Here is a 25,341-nt window from a genome sequence, read left to right on the forward strand (position 1 = left end):
GAAGGATGCGTTAGAGCCGGTCCCTCCAGCCGATATGAGGTCGGGGTTTTACAGCCCCTACTTCATTGTACCCAAGAAAGGCGGTGGGTTGAGACCGATCTTGGATCTGCGTCTCTTGAACCGGGCTCTTCACAAGCTTCCGTTCAAGATGCTCACGCAGAAACGCATCTTCGGGTGCGTCCGTCCCCGAGATTGGTTTGCAGCGATCGACCTGAAGGACGCGTACTTCCATGTGTCGATCCTTCCGCGCCACAGGCCATTCCTGCGGTTTGCGTTCGAAGGACGGGCATATCAGTACAAGGTCCTGCCCTTCGGGCTGTCCCTGTCGCCCCGTGTCTTCACGAAAGTTGCGGAGGCAGCCCTAGTTCCCATGAGAGAACAGGGCGTTCGTATTCTCAACTACCTGGGCGACTGGCTCATACTGGCTCAGTCTCAGGACCAGTTGTGCGAACACAGGGATTTGGTGCTCTCACACCTCAGCCAGTTGGGCCTTCGGGTCAACTGGGAAAAGAGCAAACTCTCCCCGACGCAGAGGATCTCTTTTCTCGGTATGGAGTTGGACTCGGTCAGTCAGACAGCACGCCTCACGCAGGAACGTGCTCAGTCGGTGTTGAACTGCTTGAATGCGTTCAAGAGCAGGACAGCGGCCCCACTGAAACAATTTCAGAGGCTCCTGGGGCATATGGCGGCTGCAGCGGCAGTCACGCCGCTGGGGCTGCTTCATATGAGGCCGCTTCAACACTGGCTCCATGGCCGAGTCCCGAGGTGGGCGTGGCAGCGCGGCACTCACCGGGTCCAAGTCACACCGGCCTGCCGCCGAACCCTCACCCCGTGGTCAGACCTTTCGTTTCTGCGGGCAGGAGTGCCCCTGGAACAGGTCTCCAGGCATGCTGTGGTTTTCACGGATGCCTCCACCACCGGCTGGGGTGCCACGTTCGACGGGCTTGCAGTGTCGGGGGTTTGGACGGGCCCCCAACTGCACTGGCACATCAATTGCCTAGAGTTGCTAGCGGTACGTCTGGCCTTGATCCGTCTCAGAAGGCGCTTACGAGGCAAACACGTATTGGTCCGCACGGACAACACTGCGACCGTTGCGTACATCAACCGACAAGGTGGTCTGCGCTCCCGTCGCATGTCGCAACTCGCCCGCCACCTCCTCCTCTGGAGTCAGAAGCATCTGAGGTCGCTTCGTGCCATTCATATTCCGGGCTTGCTCAACCGGGCAGCCGACGAGCTGTCACGAGCTGCGCTCCCCGGAGAGTGGAGACTCCATCCCCAGACGGTCCAGCTGATTTGGAGACGTTTCGGACCCGCTCAGGTAGACCTGTTTGCGTCCCTAGAAACCTCTCATTGCCAGTTGTTTTACTCCCTGACCGACGGAACACTCGGCACGGATGCACTGGCACACAGCTGGCCGCGGGGCCTTCGCAAGTATGCGTTTCCCCCAGTGAGCCTTCTCGCACAAACAATATGCAAGATCAGGGAGGACGAGGAGCAGGTCCTGCTCGTGGCGCCGTACTGGCCCACTCGGACTTGGTTCTCAGAGCTAATGCTCCTCGTGACAGCCCCTCCTTGGCAGATTCCTCTGAGGAAGGATCTACTGACTCAGAGACGGGGCACCTTATGGCACCCGCGTCCAGACCTCTGGAAGCTACATGTCTGGTCCCTGGACGGGACGCGGAGGTTCTAGGTGACCTACCCCAAGGGGTAGTTGACACCATCACTTCGGCTAGAGCACCGTCCACGAGACAGGCCTACGCCTTGAAATGGAACCTGTTCGTCGAGTGGTGTTCTTCTCACCGAGAAAACCCCCGAAAGTGCCCGATCAGAGTCGTGCTTTCCTTTTTGCAGCAGGGGTTGGAGCGAAGGCTGTCTCCCTCCACCCTTAAAGTCTATGTGGCTGCGATTGCTGCCAACCATGACCCCGTGGAAGGGAAGTCGGTGGGTAAGCATGACTTGGTCATCAGGTTCCTTAAGGGGGCAAGAAGGTTAAATCCTCCACGGCCCCCCTCTATACCCTCTTGGGACCTGTCTCTAGTGCTCAAAGCACTACAGCAGGCCCCATTTGAGCCTTTGCAGTCAGTTGAGCTGCAGTTTCTTTCAATGAAGACTCTGCTCCTGCTTGCATTGGCCTCCATCAAGAGGGTAGGGGACCTGCACGCATTTTCAGTCGACGATTCGTGCCTAGAGTTCGGGCCGGCTGACTCCCAGGTAATCCTGAGGCCCCGGCCTGGCTACGTGCCCAAGGTTCCCACTACTCCCTTCAGGGACCAGGTGGTGAGCCTGCAGGCGCTGCCCTCGGAGGAGGCAGACCCAGCCCTTGCTTTGCTTTGTCCCATCCGAGCGCTAAGATGCTACGTTGACAGGACACAAAGCTTCAGGACCTCAGACCAGCTCTTTGTCTGTCACGGAGGCCGGCAGAAGGGGAAGGCCGTCTCCAAGCAGAGGATGGCCCACTGGATAGTGGACGCCATCACCCTGGCTTATCAGGTACAGGGTGTGCCCTGCCCGTTCAGGTTGAGAGCTCACTCTACTAGAGCTGTTGCATCCTCCTGGGCGTTGGCTCGTGGCGCCTCGCTGGCAGATATTTGTAGAGCTGCGGGCTGGGCGACCCCTAACACGTTCGCTAGGTTCTATAGCCTTCGTGTGGAACCGGTTTCCTCCTGTGTTCTCACCTCAAACGGGTAGAAGCACTGAGAGGTTCCGTTTTCGGGTCGGCTTGCTAAAACTGCTCCAGAGAGTCCGTACTGTAGACCCTGTCGAGTTCCTCCGTCCCCTCGGCAGTCAGATGTGGCGGAGCATCTGACGCCAGGCCCTCACTCGCTGAATCCATGAGAACCGGTAGAGGGCTGGGTTCCATATGAAAGGCCTTTTGGACCCCATATGTGTATAGTCCACGGTATAGCCTGAGAGCCCGTGTTTCCCCGGCAGGTCTTCTGCCAATCTCCATGAGGTACAATTTCCTCTAATTCTCCATATGCGCCTAAGGTTGATCATATGCGTAATTGCTCCGAACCTCCTACGGGAAGGGCGAGCTTCCGTAGCGTCCGGTTCCAACTAGAACGGGTACGTTTTCCCAGTGTTATCCAGTCTTACTGAGTGGGTAGTGCCATGGCAGCAGTAGCTGGTCTTCTGCGGTAGCCCTGACCTGCGCCAAAAAATAGGGGCTCAGGAGGCTTCCACAGGACACTGGAAGGGGCAGTACCCGTGGCCTTTTGGTAGGGATCCCAATTCGTCGGTCACCGACGTGACTCGGAGTGACCGACTGATAGGGAACGTCTCGGTTACGTATGTAACCCTCGTTCCCTGAAGAAGGGAACGGAGACGTCACGTCCCGTCGCCACGGCTGCTGTACCACCGCTGAGCGGCCGGGTCACCGGCTCGGCTCCTCAGCGAAAACCTGAATATGCGCTGCACCCGCTGCCTAATTATACTCACGCTGTGATTAGCGGCAGCTGGATGCAATAATCGCATGCCAATATCCATTGGCTTGTTTAGATACTCTCGTAGGGGATTGGTCTCTCTAAGCGAGATCCCAATTCGTCGGTCACCGACGTGACGTCTCCGTTCCCTTCTTCAGGGAACGAGGGTTACATACGTAACCGAGACGTTCTTCAGATTATAAAAAGGTAAGAAAGAGATTGTTCTTTAAAGAATCTTTGACTGAATGGTTCTTTGTGGAACCAAAAATGGTTCTTCTATGGCATCACTGCAAAGAACCTATTAAGCACCATTTTTAACACTAAAACTATCATTGATTCTCGTGTAAAGTAAAAGATGAACCATTAATAATGACTTATTGCATTAAACTAACAGTAGTTTAATGCAATAAAGTCATCATTCATTCTCTTTTGTGTTTTTTTCTTCTGTGTTCTCCTGACCACTGACTTCCATTGTTAGACATTTCTCAAAATATCTTCTTTTATGTTCCATAGAAAAAGAAAGTCATGCAGTTTTGGAACGACATCAGGGTGAGTAAATAACATTGTCATTTTTGGTTGAAATATCCTTTTAGATTTCAGTATGAAGACTTTGAATATAGTTTACCAGTCAAGGATCACAATTTTGATGTATTTATAGTGTGTTTTGTTGTCATTATCTTGTTTTATGGCAAGAGCTGAGTAGATTCCACAGAAAATGTTCCTTTTGTGTTCCACTGAATAAATAACAGCATGCAGGTTTTGAATGACATGAGCAGAATATAACATTACAGAATTTTTCATTTCCGAAGGAGCTACTCCTTGAACATAGATCTTTTACACTTGCTGTTATGATAATAATCTTATCAAACAGCTCTGCCATTGATCCCGGTGCTGATCCCTTAACCTGACAATGAGCTGGGCACAATCTGTCTTTTTTTTAATTATGCAAATGGACTAACAAAGAGGCTTATCTTATGAGAGCAGTTCACAAACATGACAGCGGCAAAACAGAGAGAAGGTGGGGAGAAAGGGGGTGAGATGGAGGGGACAATAGCACTTGAGCTTTTTTTTAACCATACTGTGTAATAATCCACCCATCTGGGCTAGGTCAGATCAGCTCTGTTAACAAAAGCCTAAAGTGAATATGGAGAGGAGTGAACAGGATTTATTTCCAGCACACTAACAGCTCATCCAGGGAAAAAGGGAGCGCTTATGCAGAATTCACTTCACCCAAACAAACAGAGTGGAGCACAGACACAGATGGTGAGAGAGCGGTGTGTTTCTGGAAGCCCCTGGCCTGTGATTCATACACAGCCATTATGTAAGAGAGAAGAGCTGCGCTCAGACACTCGACGTATCAAAATCTACATTGGCTGCTTTGATGGGGAAGCAGAAGGGAACAAGTATTACACAGAGACAAAAAGAGGGGGAGGAAAAGAGAAAGAGAGAGAAAGGGAGAGCCAGCGAACAAGAAAAAGACATCAAGAAAGTGACAGAGAGAAAGAGATCAGTAAACCACAGATTGATTCTGACTCTGATTTGTCACTAAGACTGCAACTATTCCATGTTCTCAAGAGAACAAAATTCCAGGGGACAATGGAGCAAAATAGGAAAGGAAAACTTCAGAATTTTTGAGTCATATGACTTTGATGCACAACTATGAAATTGATTTAGTAAATGTGTTTCATTGCATTTTTTTTTTGGCATTTTTAATGCACACTTTGGACATTGTATTTGCATCTTGTTCCATACAGCATGTTTTATGCAATATTCATAAATAAAAAGGATTCTGCTATTCTGTGTTGCATTTTTTTTCTAATGATTTCCATTTAGATTCTATAACTGACTTTTGTTCTAAAATAAATGTGCAAGCTTCCTTTTATTATTTCACTCCATTTTTCCACTCCACTTAATTTTTCCTCATATAAGATCCTTTTAAGTGAAAGCAATATTTTAAAATATGTTCATTTATCTATTTATTTAGTAAGTAGTTGTCTGTCAGCAAATAAAATTCCTGATCACTCTGTCAAGGTTTATTGTCAGTTGACTGCACATCCCAGTGTTATTTTAAAATGTACATACTATTAATTATAGAATTTATTGAATTAACTTTACTTTTATATTTTCAGTTTTCATTTTTGTTGAAGATTTTGTTATTTTGTGATGTGCTTTTATGCGTTTTTGTTTGTTTGTTTGTTTTATTTCTATTTGATTTAATTTTTGTTAGCATTTCAACTCAAACTATTTCAGTTATAAAAAGATTATTAAAAAGTTGTTATAAAAAGTTATATATATATATATATATATATATATATATATATATATATATATATATATATATATATATATATATATATATAAGATTTTGAATGATTTCAGTTTTAGTTAACAATAACAAAACTGCTTCATCATTTACATATATGTGACCCTGGAGCACAAATCCAGTCTTAAGTCGCTGGGGTATATTTGTAGAAATAGCCAAAAATACATTGTATTGGTCAAAATTATCCATTTTTCTTTTATGCCAAAAATCATTAAGATATTAAGTAAAGATCATGTTCCATGAAGATATTTTGTAAATTTTCAACCATAAATATATTCAAACTTAATTTTTGATCAGTAATATGCATTGCTAAGAACTTCATTTGGACAACTTAATAGGTGATTTTCTCAATGTTTAGATTTTTTACTCCCTCAGATTCCAGATTTTCAAATAGTTGTATCTTGGCGAAATATTGTCCTATCCTAACAAACCATACATCAATGAAAAGCTTTCAGATGATGTATAGATCTCAATTTCAAATAAATTGGTTTTGTGGTCCATGGTCGCATATTAAACTAAATCTTTCAGCTGTGTACATTCTTATGTTTACATACATCTGTGTGTGTTTGACTTACTCTTGGCTTTCTCACTCTTGCGAGACGGTCTCCAGCGGATGCAGGAACGGTGTTCATCCAAATAGAAGAGCCGGACCAGACCTTTAGAACCGTTCTTCAGCTTCACCATCTGAGTCCCCGACTGCATCACACTCATGCATCGCTCAACTGTGAGTACAAAATAAACACACATACACATTAAGTGGGCTGACACACACACTTAAACAGCGAGGTGAAAATGTAAAACGGCATAAAAATGGTTCTAAATTGGCTGATAACAGCACTATGGATATTTTTAGATAGAGTGACGATGGGCGTCATTTTAATTGTGACACATGTAGAGCAGTTATGGAGCACATTGAGTGGTAGTATATGACAAAATTGTATAACTGGCAGGTTTTGCTCAATTACAACCAAGGCAAAGAAAAGAAGAGCTTTAAGAAGGTTCAGGAACCCTGCTGAAAACTCTGAGAGGCCTGTGAGAAATTCAACAAAAACCAAAATGATGCAACACAGCAGAGGCTGCCTGCAACCCAGCTTATCTTCTTGACTGAGTGAGATGGCAACTCCCTGTCCTAAAGGGCCACTGGGACCAATCGGCTGACAGATCTGAAGGTGTCTAAATAAAACTTCTGCCTCGGCTGAGGCTGGCTCGCTGCAAAACCGAGCTGCAAAGACAAGCGCGAGAGGAAAACATGTGCACGTGTGTATGCGGCATGGCTGCTTCTCCTTCAAAATCACTTTGCACCATGACACCAGTGTGCTTCAGCTCATCTCCACCATCAGAGGGCTGACGAGAAGGGGATACAAAGCCTGAAAACTCTCCCTCCAAACCTGCTCCAACATTCGAAATACTCTCAAACACTACTTTATGCTGTCAGTGTGATTTCAGAGTGAAATCACCAAGGAGAATCGAAAATGTGAAATCGAGCAGACAATAGTTTTGTATGTGAAACGCATGTATGTTCTCCATCTGACACGATCGAAGTGGGGCGGCCTGAGGGGGTGGTAGGAAGAACAAGCTCTTAGATGATATAAAGCGAGAGTGGAATGTGATATTGACAAATGATTTATACAGGAGACAAATGAAATTGATACACTGTACCCAAACAAAGTGTAACTTAATTGTTCAGAGAACACGACATTAATCAAGATTATATATATATGGCCAATGCTTCCATGTAAAATGACTAGGGGCTAGATTTACTAAACGGCAAATTAGTGCGATACAGCAATTCCAAAACAGTGCAGATGGGAGGGGAAATTTCTGCAGATGATTTACTGACAACACACAAATTAAAATAATTTCCATAATGACCAGCGCAATCTACCAAGAGCAGCGCAAATTAGCGCATGCTTAAAGACATGCTTTTTGGGGGCGTTAAATGATGGCGCAAATACCAGTAATTTGACAAGCGCAAATGTTAGTAAATCGCATTGTGTGATTCAATTTAACACTAGAACCGCCAGAGGTCGCTGTATATCTAAAAGCGCCAGCGGGTAAATTTTACCCACACACATGGCAACTGTTTTTATATGGCTAAAGAACATATTATTTCATTGTCTTCACAAAGAAGTGTCTAGAGTCATGAAATGATTATGTCTAGTCGTCAACTATATTTTTACCCTGTTGTTTCATGTTCAAGACTTTTTAATGCAGCCTACACTAATCCATTATGGTCAGTGAGCTAAAAAAAACCAGCCTGCTCTGACAACGAAAATTAGAAGGTAGTAAATATTTGGGTGGTGTAATATTATAATACAATGTCATTAATCAATATATTAGGATAACCTAATATTTAAATTACTTATTATTATTGATTAATACTAATTTACTTATTAATAGACAATAATGAGCAACAATAATTCACCACACTGTAGGATGATGCTATGACAAATTAAAGTGCACAGATTCACCTAGGCCCAATTATTAATTTGTTTAGTTATATCATTTATAATTTGAATAAGAGAACAACACCAATAAACTTCGGGGAATCAAAACAAAAAAAAACGCTTTATTCATTACATCATATATCTTTTTTTTATTAGTTTTTTTTTTTTTTTTATTCAGGAAACGGCCAGACTAGAATAAATAGCAACACAGTAGCGAACAATAAACGATATGGCAAGACAAAAATGAAATAATAAAACCAAAGTTTGACCAATTATGAGTAACCTTAGGCTAAAACATCTAAATATGATGTCTGGATCACTGTCAGATGAACTGTCAGATGTTAAGCATAACTTACCATCAGATTCTCCATCACTCATGGCATTTAGTGTTTCTAATACCTACCTTCCATAAACCGCCTTCTTTTAGTCATTTTTACTTTATTTATGAAACTGATAACCGCTAAATCAGTGAGTGCAAGGCGTTGCCTAGAAATCTACGATGTTAAAACATAAGCGACAGCGCGACAATACATGCATTACAGTTGGGCAAAAAAGTATTTAGTCAGCCACCAATTGTGCAAGTTCTCCCACTTAAAAAGATGAGAGAGGCCTGTAATTTCCATCATAGGTACACTTCAACTATGAAAGACAGAATGGGGGGGAAAGAATCCAGGAAATCACATTGTAGGATTTTTAATGAATTAATTGGTAAATTCCTCTGTAAAATAAGTATTTGGTCACCTACAAACAAGCAAGATTTCTGGCTCTCACAGACCTGTAACAACTTATTTAAGAGGCTCCTCTGTCCTCCACTCGTTGCCTGTATTAATGGCACCTATTTGAACTCGTTATCAGTATAAAAGACACCTGTCCACAACCTCAAACAGTCACACTCCAAACTCCACTATGGCCAAGACCAAAGAGCTGTCGAAGGACACCAGAAACAAAATTGTAGACCTGCACCAGGCTGGGAAGACTGAATCTGCAATAGGCAAGCAGCTTGGTGTGAAGAAATCAACTGCAATTATTAGAGCAATTATTAGAAAATGGAAGACATACAAGACCACTGATAATCTCCCTCGATCTGGGGCTCCACGCAAGATCTCACCCCGTGGGGTCAAAATGATCACAAGAACGGTGAGCAAAAATCCCAGAACCACACGGGGGGACCTAGTGAATGACCTGCAGAGAGCTGGGACCAAAGTAACAAAGGCTACCATCAGTAACACACTACGCCGCCAGGGACTCAAATCCTGCAGTGCCAGACGTGTCCCCCTGCTTAAGCCAGTACATTTCCGGGCCCGTCTGAAGTTTGCTAGAGAGCATTTGGATGATCCAGAAGAGGATTGGGAGAATGTCATATGCAGATGAAACCAAAATAGAACTTTTTGGTAAAAACTCAACTCGTCGTGTTTGGAGGAGAAAGAATGCTGAGTTGCATCCAAAGAACCAGTATTAATTTTGGCAGGCATTTTTGATTTATTCTTAGTCTTTATCTTGAGACGAAAATGCTTAATAGTCTTAGTCACATTTTAGTCATTTGAGTCTATCATAATTTTAGTCTAGTTTTAGTCGACGAAAAGTCATTGCATTTTTGTTAACTTTTAGTCATTACTTTTAGTCAAACTGCAGTTACCAACATTTATTTTGGAAGCTATTATGTAGTATTCTAACAAAAACAATCAATTCTTCTCTCTTTAGACCAAATCAATTAAGCTTAGTTATGAGAAATTTGAATCAAGGATTGAATTTGGAAAAACTGGAATAAATTTTCATTTTTTTGGTAGAAATATAAATTAATTTTTCAGATACAGTAGGTTTACTTAAGTATACATTTATTTAACATCCTTTGTTGGTTAACATTTATGACAGATAATTAGGAATGCTGTCCATTTAAGATGGAAGGTATGCATGTAATAGCCTACTGACATACATTCAGTTTTCACCCACCTGTTTAAGCTCACTTAAACCATAACGGACTGTATTTCTGTGAGATACTCTACATGAGAGACATGTGGACTGCTGTGTGTGTATTTGAGCGCTGAGAACTGATCGTGCGCTGTATGAGAACTGAAGTGGAGCGCGCGCGAGAGAGAGCACTTCTATCAGCGCGTTTCCGCCTATCGCACCTTCACTGACTTTAAGTTAATCGACAATGAATTGTGACTCCCGGGAAAAACGGGACGTCTGGTCACCCACTCCCTAACCCTTCGGGTGCTGAGGCCATTGTTTCAGATCGCTAGTTCGCATTTTGGTAGCCTATCCGTCCACTGCGGCTGCCATACTGAGACTAGATATGCAAACGCACCTTATCCAATGACAGAGACGCACATTTTGAAAGACAAGACAGTTAACTTAGCCTATAGGATGTATTTTGAATGTCCGGTAGTCCTCAAATAACATTTTAGTCCCGTCTCGTCTTGTTAATGAAGACGCGCATAAATTTCGTCATAGTTTTTATCATCAGATATTAGTTTTAGCTCGTCAACGTCTCGTCTAAGTAACAGAAAAAAGGTTCGTTGACGAACATTTTTCTTCGTCGTCTTCGTCAACGAAATTAACACTGCAAAGAACACCATACCTACTGTGAAGCATGGGGGTGGAAACATCATGCTTTGGGGCTGTTTTTCTGCAAAGGGACCAGGACGACTGATCCGTGTAAAGGAAAGAATGAATGGGGCCATGTATCGTGAGATTTTGAGTGAAAACCTCCTTCCACCAGCAAGGGCATTGAAGATGAAACGTGGCTGGGTCTTTCAGCATGACAATGATCCCAAACACACCGCCCGGGCAACGAAGGAGTGGCTTCGTAAGAAGCATTTCAAGGTCCTGGAGTGGCCTAGCCAGTCTCCAGATCTCAACCCCATAGAAAATCTTTGGAGGGAGTTGAAAGTCCGTGTTGCCCAGCAACAGCCCCAAAACATCGCTGCTCTAGAGGAGATCTGCATGGAGGAATGGGCCAAAATACCAGCAACAGTGTGTGAAAACCTTGTGAAGACTTACAGAAAACGTTTGACCTCTGTCATTGTCAACAAAGGGTATACACTCACCTAAAGGATTATTAGGAACACCATACTAATACTGTGTTTGACCCCCTTTCGCCTTCAGAACTGCCTTAATTCTACGTGGCATTGATTCAACAAGGTGCTGAAAGCATTCTTTAGAAATGTTGGCCCATATTGATAGGATAGCATCTTGCAGTTGATGGAGATTTGTGGGATGCACATCCAGGGCACGAAGCTCCCGTTCCACCACATCCCAAAGATGCTCTATTGGGTTGAGATCTGGTGACTGTGGGGGCCATTTTAGTACAGTGAACTCATTGTCATGTTCAAGAAACCAATTTGAAATGATTCGAGCTTTGTGACATGGTGCATTATCCTGCTGGAAGTAGCCATCAGAGGATGGGTACATGGTGGTCATAAAGGGATGGACATGGTCAGAAACAATGCTCAGGTAGGCCGTGGCATTTAAACGATGCCCAATTGGCACTAAGGGGCCTGAAGTGTGCAAAGAAAACATCCCCCACACCATTACACCACCACCACCAGCCTGCACAGTGGTAACAAGGCATGATGGATCCATGTTCTCATTCTGTTTACGCCAAATTCTGACTCTACCATCTGAATGTCTCAACAGAAATCGAGATTCATCAGACCAGGCAACATTTTTCCAGTCTTCAACCGTCCAATTTTGGTGAGCTCGTGCAAATTGTAGCCTCTTTTTCCTATTTGTAGTGGAGATGAGTGGTACCCGGTGGGGTCTTCTGCTGTTATAGCCCATCCGCCTCAAGGTTGTGCGTGTTGTGGCTTCACAAATGCTTTGCTGCATACCTCGGTTGTAACGAGTGGTTATTTCAGTCAAAGTTGCTCTTCTATCAGCCCATTCTCCTCTGACCTCTAGCATCAACAAGGCATTTTCGCCCACAGGACTGCCGCATACTGGATGTTTTTCCCTTTTCACACCATTCTTTGTAAACCCTAGAAATGGTTGTGCATGAAAATCCCAGTAACTGAGCAGATTGTGAAATACTCAGACCGGCCCGTCTGGCACCAACAACCATGCCACGCTCAAAATTGCTTAAATCACCTTTCTTTCCCATTCTGACATTCAGTTTGGAGTTCAGGAGATTGTCTTGACCAGGACCACACCCCTAAATGCATTGAAGCAACTGCCATGTGATTGGTTGATTAGATAATTGCATTAATGAGAAATTGAACAGGTGTTCCTTATAATCCTTTAGGTGAGTGTATAACAAAGTATTGAGATGAACTTTTGTTATTGACCAAATACTTATTTTCCACCATAATTTGCAAATAAATTCTTTAAAAATCCTACAATGTGATTTCCTGGATTATTTCCCCCCATTCTGTCTCTCATAGTTGAAGTGTACCTATGATGACAATTACAGGCCTCTCTCATCTTTTTAAGTGGGAGAACTTGCACAATTGGTGGCTGACTAAATACTTTTTTGCCCAACTGTATATAGCAGGTAAATTTGACCCGCGCGGCGCTTATAGGTATAAATGCTCCGCTTTTTGATCTGGTTTTATCTAATTAATTTTTAACATTGAATTGTAAATTACATAATTTTAGTAAAAGTCAATGACAGGGAGACTTGAATGTTTTGTTGAAAATCTGTTATGTACATTTGAAAAAAAGCCATGGGTAAAATTTTTCAAGTTTATGTCAACCAAAGTTAATCTACTCTCCTGTCTGATTTGTTTTTCGGACCAAATGGCAGGTTTGGCTTTATAATTAGTCAGATATCCTGTCAATTAAGATCTTTGCTAAGAGTCGGATTGAAAGAAGAATGAAGTGGATGTTATATGTGCTCAGTGTTGTTGTTGTTAACTAAAATAAAAACTATTAAGAATTGTTTTTGTTGACTGAAATAAATCGGTCACATAAATCGGAAAAAAAAATATATAAACTAAAAATGATATATAAATAGATGAAAAGACATGACCATGATAAAAATGATCAAAATCATTTTAAAAATAATTTAAAAACACAAAAGCACATAGCAAAATGTAAACGTAAACTAAAATTAAAATGAAAAAATTACAATAAAAACCTTTTCAATATATGAATCAATACTGTATAATACTGTATTAACACTGCATGTGTTTACATCTTTGGAAGCCATATGTGTGCCAAACAGATTGAATTATAAATCATTATCCACTGAAAATGTACATTTGATCAAAATCTGCTGTGTTTTGTTTTTACACCAAATATTTCAATATAGCTTTTTTATCCTTTTAGTCTTCATACTAACTATATGCTTTCATAGTATGGAAATGAAAGTTTAGATCAGAAAGTTTAGTGAGTAAAGTACAACCAAAAAGGAAAAAAAAATAGGCAGCTCTGTTGGTCTGAAAAGATTCACAAGAGTCTCTGTACATACACAACTTCCTGATGCTCAGAAAACACCCTCTTGTTCATCAGATGTCATTCAACACCATATATTTGCATAATACCCCAGTACTTATGTAACATTACAATCTATTTCAGTTCTTGTCGAACACGCTTGTACTGGGAAGTACACAGCAGTACTGGGAAGGACATAGATCAACTGGAACTGGGTTTAACATAATGGACAGGACAACTGAAAAGGATTTGAAAACTAATCTCACTCCCAGAAAACAATGTCAACAGGATGTAGATGCGCACACACATTAACAGCTGAGACACGCTTCTCTGCTAGATGATTAGAAGAACATAATGGACGCAGGCTCAGACGATTTGTGCCAATTCATTGTCTGTGATGATGAAGTGGAATTAACAGTTCTGAAATTAATTGAGGGATAAAAAGGCTGAAAATAGAGTACAGTAGAGAGAGAATACACAAGAAAAAAAACTCCTTATGCTCCAATTCACACAGGAAAAGCTGCAGATCGCTGAGCTAAGATTCTTATAGAGAATCCATGTTAGATATGGGTCTCTGGGTAAAAACAACGATTGTGACCCAGATTATAGAGGCCAGACATTGAAAGATCATGTTGTACATTGATCTAAATCTACTAAGAATCCAGAATTATCCCTCTCTACCTTCTATCCCTTCCACCGACTCATCTATTCATCCAAAATCAGAGCATAAGAGTGGCAGCATCCTCTGACTGTCCCATCCAAACCTCCGGCCCACTTTCACTATCAGCACTTCACAGATTGGGACGCAATCCACAATCCAATTAGATTTGACATGACCATGAAAGACAATACTTTCTATTCCCTCTTTGAAACGCACTCTAACCCTCATTCTTTTCCTTTCTCACTGTCTTCAAACACTGACGTTCACTTTGCACCCAGATTGAAGAACGAAAGAAAGTACTGTGTGGTGGACTTATCTTGCCCAAAACACCACAAATTATTACTACTATTGCTAATGTGTTAGAGATTTGAACAAACCCCTGGCCTTAAGTAATAAACTTTGGGATGTAATATGTCCTGCACTGACTGCGCTACAGACATGTTGAACATGAAATGTTGATCCTGCAGAAATTGCCCTGTGAAGTTCTACTGCTACTATACTGATACCTTACACCGATTAACTTTATTACTTTTCTTTAGACTTTGTAAATCCCACGGATTTACACTGAGGGAAAGATTCAGTCCATAACTTGGTGGGTGATTTTGACAAATCCACACTGAAAAAAAAGTGCTTCATCTAAATTGAGTCAAAAATATTATTTAATATCAATAAACCAACCTGTTTAAAAGCTTGGAGCTGGTATGCTTTTTGTTTTTGGAAGAAGAATTTTGATAAAAATACTGTAAAACAGCAATGTTGTGAAATATAATTTATAGAAATGCACCGATTGCAATTTTCTTGGCCGATTCCGATTTTTAATTTTTTTTGGAAGTGTCACCTGCCGATACCAATTTTTGCAGATTCTGATTTCTAAGAACTAAAAATGGCAGCATATACAAACAAAAATCTATGCAAATTTCAATGCAAAAATTATTTACATAATAAAAACAATTATTAAACATTACAATTCCCCCAATCTGGACTAAGTTACAGATTTTCTCTCACTTAAACAAATCTCAAAATAAAGTGCTCTGTGACTGGAAAGAAGAAGAAATAGTTTACTTAAAATGACTTGCTGTATTTAACAAAACAGATGTCATTTCCCACTATGTTTAAAAAATTGTCATTTTTTCCCCCTAACCTAACCTTATTAAATGTGTCATCTTTCACATCAAATTCTTACTTTGTTTCAATTAATTCAGTTAGCATAATAAGAAACTGTAGAGTTGTTACCATTCAAATGAAATTAGTATTAACAAACTCCATCTTTCCACTGCTGAGCAAACAGAAGCTGCATCTGAAGTGGCATTAGATGTATTTACACAGACTGTTTGATGAAGCTGAGGTGCCATAAATGCAATTACACTGCAAAATTTCAAATGCATAAATAATTTTATAAGATTAATGTTTTACATATTTAAAAAAAAAACATACAAATAAATGTTGAAAAAAATGCAATGATACTTTTAAACATGACTAAACCACCAGTAGGTGGCGGCAAGTGTCTGTTTTAATGAGTGAGTAATTTATTCACTCATTCAACCGATATATATTCAATCGATTGATTCATTCAGAAACGAGGCAAGAGACTGTCCTTATGAATGGGCCACTGAATCATTGACTCACTCGATTCGTTCAAAAACGTGGATTCATTCAGTAACGAAACACCTGCTCGGAGACACACAACAGTTCTGCTGTGGCTTTGATCGGAACTATTTTCTTCAGCGAAATTTAGCAAAAACAGTCAATATTTTGTCTAAAATCTAAGTCACTTAATTTTAACTTCTTGTTTATTGAAATACTATCGTATAAAATCAGTGTTGCTATTGATATGCGGAAAACATCACGGCCGTATAATGTTGCTTATCTAAATCATATTTTGTAAATATCTTTTTTTTTTCTTCTGCCGCAGTATGCATCCATACATTTTTGTGAGTTACTTTGTGTGTGCTGTTTCTCTCACACACTCACTCAGGCTGTGCAAGCCTCATCTGGCACGACATAAATACATTATCAGTCGCTGTTTACACTGAATGCAATTATAATTAGAATCATTCTCACGTGAAACGACGTGGCTGTGGTGTCAAGGATCGGCTCGGAATCGACAATACGTGAGACTGACCGGCCAGTCACCGATCCAGGCCGATCATGTGAAAAATCGGCCGATTCCGATCCCTGGCCGGTCAATCGGTGCATCTCTAATAATTTATAATATCTTCTATAATTTCCAGACTTCAGTGTCACATGTTCCTTCAGAATTCATTCTAATATGCTGATTTAGTACTTTTGAAAACAGTTGTGCTGCTTAGTATTTTTGAGGAAACCATGACACATTTTTTTTCAGGATTCTTTGATGAATAGGAAGTTTCATTTCATAAACATAATTTATTTAAAAACAAAGAAAAGTACTTACCCCAAACTTGGTACTGTACATTACCAACAATACTGAATTTAATATAGAAATGTCAAATAGAGGGTTAAAAACTACACTTTTAAAGTGCAGAAAACCTTTTTATTCTACTGTCTCTCAACGTGTTTGTGGGGTGTCATAACTAGCAGTGATATTGTGATATACTGTAAATCATGTTAATCTTACAAAATAACAGGATAGAAAAAGGAGAGAGATTCTAAAGTGCACACCCTCTTTAAACAAGCCCTTCTTGTTATGAAAGATTCAGGTCACTCTCTAAAGCATATTAAGATACTGTGACAGAATAACACGCTCTCTGGTCTTATTAAGTGCCTGGCCTAGTCTGGCTTCCAATTTTTTTTTCTTCGTCTTCTTTTTAATCTAGATATTTTTAATCCACTCTTTTGCCTTTGTGGCATCTTGTCCAGATATTTGGATTTTATTTTCCCACCACTAAGTCCTCTGTTGTTCCACAGTTTTAGAACTAGAAAGTAAAGTAAAAGCAGAGAAACTTCTTGAGACTGTCAAACGGCATCCAGTAAAATATTTATTCACACATAATAAAATAAAACTCCATTTTCAGTCCAGAAAGTTTCTGCACACACAGAAAACTTTCCCAATACTTTTATCTCCTTCTCTCTGTCTCTTATAAACTTACAGTGTTCATAAAGTCACTGTCAGTGAGCGTTACTGGAAGAAAACTATTGATTTTCATTCTCATGAAAGCAGTGGCTCCACCTTTCCCCAGCAGCACACTGTTTGTTCTTAAATAAACCCTCTCTCAGGTTCTCGCTCTCCCTCGGGGTCATTGTATATCTTCGCCTCCAGCTGGGTTTCAACATAAGTTTGCAGCACATGTTGCAATACAGACGTGAGCAGCAACAAGCTACATTATCATCTCTGAGGGAATGGAGACTCTAGCCCTGCTGCAAAACCTAGTGAGCTGCCAACCTACACAGGATGTTGAAGGGATTGTTCACCCAAAAAATCATTTACTTATTTCTCATGTCGTTACAAACATGTATGGCTTGCTTTTTTCGCAGAACTTTTTCTGTTTTTATTCATAAAATGTTTTGTTCATAAAAAGTCAATGAAGGCAAACTTACTGAGAAAAAAATATGCAAAACTGAGAATGAGGAAAAAAACATTCTGATTCAATACTGAGAAATATAACTACACTGTAAAAAAAAAAAAAAAAAAAAGTTGAGCCAATTTAAAATTTTAAGGCAACCAGTTTCAGCAGATTTTTGAGTTTTCTCAACTTGTTGTTTTAAGTTTATACAACAAAACGTTGAGAATCTCCTACAAAAATAAGTTGAGAGAACTCAAAAATCTGCTGAAGCTGGGTTTTTTTTACAGTGTAGAATTGTTTAATCTGGTAAAAAAAAAAAGTAAATATTTGGCTCAATATGTGCGCTTTTTTATTTTATGCTTATTAGCGTCACATTGCTAGCTTAGCAACATGTTAACATCAAACCTGGGTTATTATAGTTAAAACAAAAACCATAATAAAAAACCCTAACTCTAAAATTAATTTGAAGTAAAATAACAGAATAAAATAACATTGCAGCTATAGTTTCATAGTAACATTTCTCATTTTGATTTAGTTGAACTTAGATGACAAAGAATGACAAAAACAGACAACTAAATTATTAAATGTTTAGAGGGATAGTTTTTAACAGTGTTTAACAGTTGAAAGATATTCATACATGTTTGGAGCTATCCCTTCAAGTACAATTAAAATGAACTACTAATTCAAAATATTAACAAAAACTATGTATCTCAGTGATACTAAAATAACACTATAACAAAATATATTGAAATAAATTGCAGAGTTGTTGCCTAAACAGAGCAACCCAAATCAGCCACTCTTAAAGTTCAATCCCGGTTAGGATGCTGTCTTCAGGCTAATTCACACTGCACCAACAGACGCCAACCAATGGCGTCAATCGCTAGATTAGGCTACATCATTTCTCAGACACTCCACGACCCAACAAAGGCTGACTGAACATGTTCATTTGCTGAAAAAAAGCACAGACTAATGCCGACAGGGATAACACTGGTTCGACATAACCCAGCAAACGTATCTATTTCTGTTGAACAGCATTTGTGTGTGCAGTGTGAAGCTCCCTATCTAGGCAGCAGACAACAAAGACAGCTCACCAGCTTGAGATTTCCTTTAAAACAAGAAGCTTTTTGTACCTTGTAGCAAATGTTAATGCAACATATAAACAAAGTATTTATCTTCCTCTGCTTTTTTGTTTAGCCTCCAACTCCTGGTGAGCGGTTTTGTTGACATTATGGATCAGAACATCCCTAGGCTGCTGTTCTCCAAGCAAGCAAAACTATACTTTGGATAAGTTGGTGGCTTTCTGCAACCCACATTAAATAACACTCACACATTTTTATCTCACAGATAAAGACCAACTCAAGTGCAAAATAAAATTATTCTGTGCTTCTTACAGGGTGCCGTACAGACTTGTTTTGAAGGACCAGGAGGACTGTGTGCTCTTGTTACGGACTCATGGGATTCTGTGGACCCAAACAGCTGTGATTGGAATTTTAAAAATATGGAAACAACACAACCAAGGGTACATCAACTTCCACAAGGACACTTGACATCTGTGTACACAAGAGGAAACGTGCTCTCCACTTGACTTAGTATGCCAAAACATGCAACTTAATTAGGACTTGCAAACCAGAGGATGGAGGGTGTGAAGGAATGGCCAGGAGGGTCAAAGGTCACTCAAAAACAGAGATCTAATGGCCCACTAAGGGTCATTAGATCTCTAAATTAAGAAATCCATTTTAATGAGTGGTCAGAACTAATAAACAAATAATGAGGGTCTCTCTCCCTCGCTCATTCCTCTCGTTTTGCATCTCTCTGTCTTAGTCTCTTGTCCTCCTCTTTGGACTCTTTTATTATTATTATCATGAGTCTCTCCAGCTCATTTGAAACAAATTAGTCTCATGTTGAGTAAACCTTCACGGCCGATTACTGTGCTCTGCACAGTGGGGACTCGGCACGGATCTCGAGGGAAGGAAACGTGTTCATTAGGCTGCAGAGAGAGGTGCGAACACTTGAGAGAAGGATTGACAAGAGCCCCTCACTTCCAGGACGCCAGCCTCTCCTGCCACTTCATGACATGATAATAATGAGTTAAAGAGACAATTCAACTGTCCTCTGGGGCAGAACTTTAAAGTAAATTAATGATTTTTTTTTTTTTTAAGTGAATAGTAAACAGTATAATTTATTTATTGCCTGTACATACATTTTATTATACTGATTTTTTTTTCTTCTTAATTTTATTTTATTAATATGCATTGTTGGTCTCATTGTGTGCAGTTCAGTGAATATCATCAGTGCATATTATCAGCAATCTTTCAAAAAAACTTCTGAAATGACTTCTTTGGCTGACAACACCAAGGTTTTAAAGTTTCAAGTGCCAGTAGGTTGTTTGTTTGTTTGTTTTGTTTTTTGGAAGAGACAAACTGCAAACGTTCAGGTGTGATTCATTATTGTCCTTTCAGGAAATTTGTCTTGGACCAAAAACTATAATAATACACAAAATAACATAACACAGTACAATACAACAAAACAACATTTAGGAGGAAAATAAAAATGCATGCTTAAAAGAAGACCCTACCAAGTAGCCTCACTATCACACTATCAAGAAAGAAAAAGAAAGAAAAAGAGAACGAAAAAGTCAATGAAACTTCATCAAAAAAACATGAACACATGCAGCCAACGAGTCCATGTCACAGCCGAGCAGCGCCACCAATGGGTTGCAAACTCCACTTTTAAAAGAAACGAAATCAGTGATTTCAGAATTAATAAGAATATGTTAAAAATCAATCAAAACAAATTACCATTACAAAAGTAAGAACAGATTTATCTCTAGCTCAATTATTCATGCCCCATTTCTTGATGCAGTCCACCTGGTTGCTTAATCAAAGCTATTGGCTGAGAACATACTTATAGTCCTATATTTGTTCTGTGGGACAGATGGATTTAGGCAGGACTGTAGCTTAGCAGAGCATCACAAAGCAGAGAGGAAAACAGAAGCTCAATCCAGAGGCCAGCTGAGAAAAATGGAAAAGCAGAGCAAAATTTGATTTACAAGACTGTAGCGTCACTGCTTTTACCTGCTTTTGACCCAGGAAAGTTAAAGATGACAGGAGGATATAGAAAGTGTAAATATGAAAGAGAGAATGTGTGAGAACTAAATGTGTTCACCAAATCGGCGGTTAAAGACGAGAGCAGATCAAAGCGGCCTGATGAGAAGTACAGGGAGATATCAAACACTGAATAATGGGGTTGTAGAGGTTCAGGCTCTGTGAAGCCTAAATCACAAAGCACTGCGCGTTCAGAACCATCAGAGCAGGAACACAAAACAGAGGATGAGACATGCATTATGCAGTCAGACACCTGCGCACGGGTTCAACAAACTGATCTAGATATACATTTACAGTTCGTAAAAATAATTATTAGTCTAAATAACATGAGTCAAACAGGTCTGTCAATAGATTCAGTAATTCATTAACAGTTAATAGTTTATCATTTGTATAATTATTTTTAATGATATTGCATTTCAATAATATTTATTATTATTATTATGTCAACAAAACATTTTGTTATTCATTTTCAAGAAATGCACTGCATTCAATGCCTCTCCAATAAATATAAATAAAAAAAAATCCCCATACTTTCTTAGCATATGTACAGTACAAAGACGTTTTTGCTGCTGAAGTATGATAGTCTTCTCATTAACGCTTCCTGAAAAATACAGTATTTTATACTTCAGCTACCATGATAGCCAGGATATTTCACCATGCATAGAGTGTTACTGACTGACTTTTATTATAGGTCCCTTCTCTGTTGATAAATAGATAAATTACATTCTGAAACAGTTACAATGTCAACATATTTAGTTAATCACATGCATCAGTGCATTAACTTTTGCGCTCCACATCACGCTGGCTGACCTGCTGAACTGTGCTGAAGAGCAGCACATTGTCAGCTGGGTAAGGTCCAGAAATTTGCTAAATGATGATTTTCTAAATGATGTTACATATTGCACATTAAAGACTTTTCAGTTTTCTTTCTTTCTTTTTTTTAAAGTAACAGACATTAAAATAAAGTAAAAATAAAAAATAATTGTGTATGTCTCATTTAAAGAGATACGCAGCAAGGACATCGGTGAAATAGTCCATGTGACAAAAGGGGTTAAACCATAATTTTACAAAGCTACAAGAATACTTTTGTGTGCAAAGAAAACAATAATAACAATTTATTCAGCAATTCTTCTCCCTGAGTTATCGTCTGCGAGTTAAAATATTTATTCTCGTAGCTTCGTAAAATTAGGGTTTAACCCCTTTTGTCACATGGATTTCACCGATGTCCTTGCTACGTTTCTGTGCGTTGATCGTGGTAATATCCTTGCTGTCTATGCAAGGTCAGAGAGCTCTCAGATTCCATCAAAAATATCTTAATTTGTGTTCCGAAGATGAACGAAGGTCTTACGGGTTTGGAACGACATGAGGGTTAGTAATTAATGATAGAATTTTCACAACCCCTTTAACACCATGACACTGTAGCATTTAAGCATTACATCAGCCATCAGTCAACCAACTGTCTAGATACCAGCATCAGTATCAGCTATTGAAGAACTCATAACAGTCAACCTCTAATCGTAAGCTGCTATCTTGATCACCACCGAGATCATGAGAGTTCAGGTTAGATTATACCCAAAGCAATAACTACATATTGCCCCATGCTCTTTCCAGCAGAAGAGGATAAAAGACTCCCTCCACAAGGCAGATCTGAGCCACAGCCAAGTCTGCGAGATGGTTTAGCAGCACTGTCATAGCGTTCACAGTGCCTCAGAGTGCTGTGAGGAAGAGGATCTGGATGGGGAACATGTCACACACACACACCAATAAATCAGATGAAACTGTGTATGTGCACAGTCTGTGCTATAAATACCCAACAATATATCTGTGCAAGCTTTGCTCCGTTCTTACCAGCAATTCATTTTCATCTCATCTCATGCATCAAAATCCGACTAATTTTGCTCTTGCTTAATTAACTCAACCTCAAACAGGACAGACAGGAACAGGCACTCATGCAGGAACAAATGCAGCATTTAATGAGGATGTCAAGGAAATACTTTGGTGTTTCTAAAAAGCTGTGTACCTTTTCATAGCACAGACCTTCCTCGAGCTTAAAATAGCCGAAATGCTGGTTTGTGTTTAAATTTGTAGGAGAATGCTGCGTTTCAAGCCATCTGTTCCATAAAACAGATGCTTTCACACCAAACATATTCAGTCAGGTAGAATACCAGGCAGAGAACCTGTTTTACGCACACACAGTCATTCTCACACCCTCTCTAGAGCTCTGAATCCCTGAGTAGATGTCTTCCACTATTTCTGAGAGGTGATAATAGGCAGAGCATCATTTTTGCTCTTTTCCCATTGACTCTCATTTCTGATGCAATGTACCGGTAAAAACACTAGCTCACAAATGTCAGCCTAATGAACATACAAGCTAATTTTAGGACTCAGAACAGGGAGTAGGAGGTTAGTGCTTTCAGCCCAACTGACAGCTGGAAAGCCATAAAACAATAAAGAGCAATAAGATAAATTGATTTTTGAGATCTGCATCATGTATCTCTGGCTGAGCAGTACACACATAAACACAAATACAGATAATACTGATAATAAGCTGACTGTCACGTGCAATTATATATTATTATTATTATTAAAAAATCCACAAACAATGTATCACACTTTCCACAAAAGTATTAAGCGACGCAATCAGTTAATGTTATAATGTACAGTAGGAAAATTATATTAAAGATAAACTATGAGATGAGGGCAAAGGGTAACCTAAATGTAAAAATAGAAGGAATTGGCATTAACAATTAAATATCCAAATAACACAAATAGATCAAATAAAATCAATAATATCAGCTGATAACATTGTGCATTCCCCCACACACATTTACTCTTCCAAGAAACGTCTCACCTATGTAAGCCAAACGGCACTTTTGTGGCACCGCCACGCTGCCTCCAACATGGTAGAACCTACGGGCCAAAAGAGACGCCACGTTGGCCATGGCCGAGCGCTCTGATGTCAGGAAGAAGGGTCCCATCCCACAAGAACACAAAGGTGACCGCTCGAAACTGAGTGGCATCCCTGAAGAGCTCTCTTTTGCTTCCTTCTCTTGAAACTGCAAGCCACAATCTCTCTTTGAGTGTCCACATCTAACGCTCACTTCTTTACCCAGAACCCCTCACTCCACCCTCTCTTTGGTCATCTATCTTCTATCCCGCCAGCTATTCACACAGAGCCTTTGAACCTTTGTGACAGTAGAAAGCAGTACCGCACAGGGATTTACACAGAATAGCTAATGTATTGTTGTGGGGAAAATGTGCACAGATGTGTTTTAGTCCTAGAGGGTCAAAGTGAGCAGCATAAGTAATGGAGATGGAGGAGAAAGCAGATAATATTAATGGTATGACATAACACGAGTACAACTGAGTGTGATCCCACAAAATCTGATGATGCTTTTTCTATTTAAAGGGACACGTGGTGCACAGGGCGCATAAAAACCATTACAGCATGCATAAGGAAGCCAATGCGGGTCAAGAAAGATGTAACTTTAAAAAGACAGATCTAAAGTGAGCACTTTGAAAACCTAAGAGAGAGATTCAACTTCCAAGTGTGGGTAGATCTCTCTGAGGTCCAATACCGTGAATTGTGCTTATGGAGCGCAAAAGTGGAACTGGAGGGGAAGTCGCTAATTTATTGAAAACTCCTCCACTCCTCATGATATCAGCTGAAAATCCACTATAAATCATTTAGGCTCACAATTTGCAATATGAATGACGTCTTCACATCTTCAAGTTCTTGGTGTCCTCATTTTCTCTCGCTCTTCTGTGCTGCACATGCTAGAGTGAAGATGAATTCATCCACATATGAAATTGTATTAGTCCGTGGCACTGGTTTTTGACCTATGTGTCCTGACCGCTGGTCAGATGCAGGAAGACGTCCATCTCAGACACAGCAGGCAGAAGGCTCGTAATGTGGCATTTAAACTCTCTTGACTCCAAAGACTCTTTTGAGGTTAGAAAAGGGGAAAGATTAAATGGACGATATGTTTTGCAGGAGAATCTGGATGCTCCGCTCTTCATAATATGACAACTGCATATATCTGCTCTGAATAAACAGACTGCTGGCTCTCTTTAAGAAATGGGTTATTTGAGAAGAGGAACAATCAAACACAATGGGCTGCATGATAGTGGTGAAACTGATAATCATGATTATTTTGCTCCTTAATGATAATCGTGATAATTAACTGTTTTCATTTGAAAAATGTAGATGCAATTACACAAGCAGTCTTATGAAAAAAAAAAAAAAAAACTGTATTACATCACAATGGAGATTCTTCAATTGCATCATACATATTTACCAGTTTTTTGTTTGTTTGTTTGTTATTTCAGTGCAGAGAAAGTGCATGCACATTGTTGCAAGCTTGGGAAAATTAAGTAAAACACTGAAAAAAAAAAAATCCATTTAGGAGAAAAGCTCTAATTTAAACTCTTGACATCTGGCAACCCTAAGCATGACAGCTTGTGGAGGCTTGTTACAATGCAAAATAATGGTCATGTGAAACTTTTTTTTTTTTCAGAATAAATAAACA

At 40.1% G+C, this 25,341-nt stretch overlaps 1 protein-coding gene across 1 annotated transcript in view; it reads right to left on the reverse strand.

Annotated features, from left to right (window-relative positions):
* The window catches only part of plch1 (phospholipase C, eta 1), a gene marked incomplete at both ends in the record, with an annotated part of 84,039 nt that overhangs the window by 48,936 nt on the left and 9,762 nt on the right, over positions 1–25,341 (reverse strand). The window contains one exon of the mRNA XM_079374795.1: positions 6,321–6,467. Coding sequence (XP_079230921.1) covers positions 6,321–6,467 — 147 coding nt within the window. The remainder of the gene's footprint in view (positions 1–6,320; positions 6,468–25,341) is intronic.

Source organism: Barbus barbus (genome assembly GCF_936440315.1).
Source record: "Barbus barbus genome assembly, chromosome: 23".
NCBI lineage: Eukaryota > Metazoa > Chordata > Actinopteri > Cypriniformes > Cyprinidae > Barbus > Barbus barbus.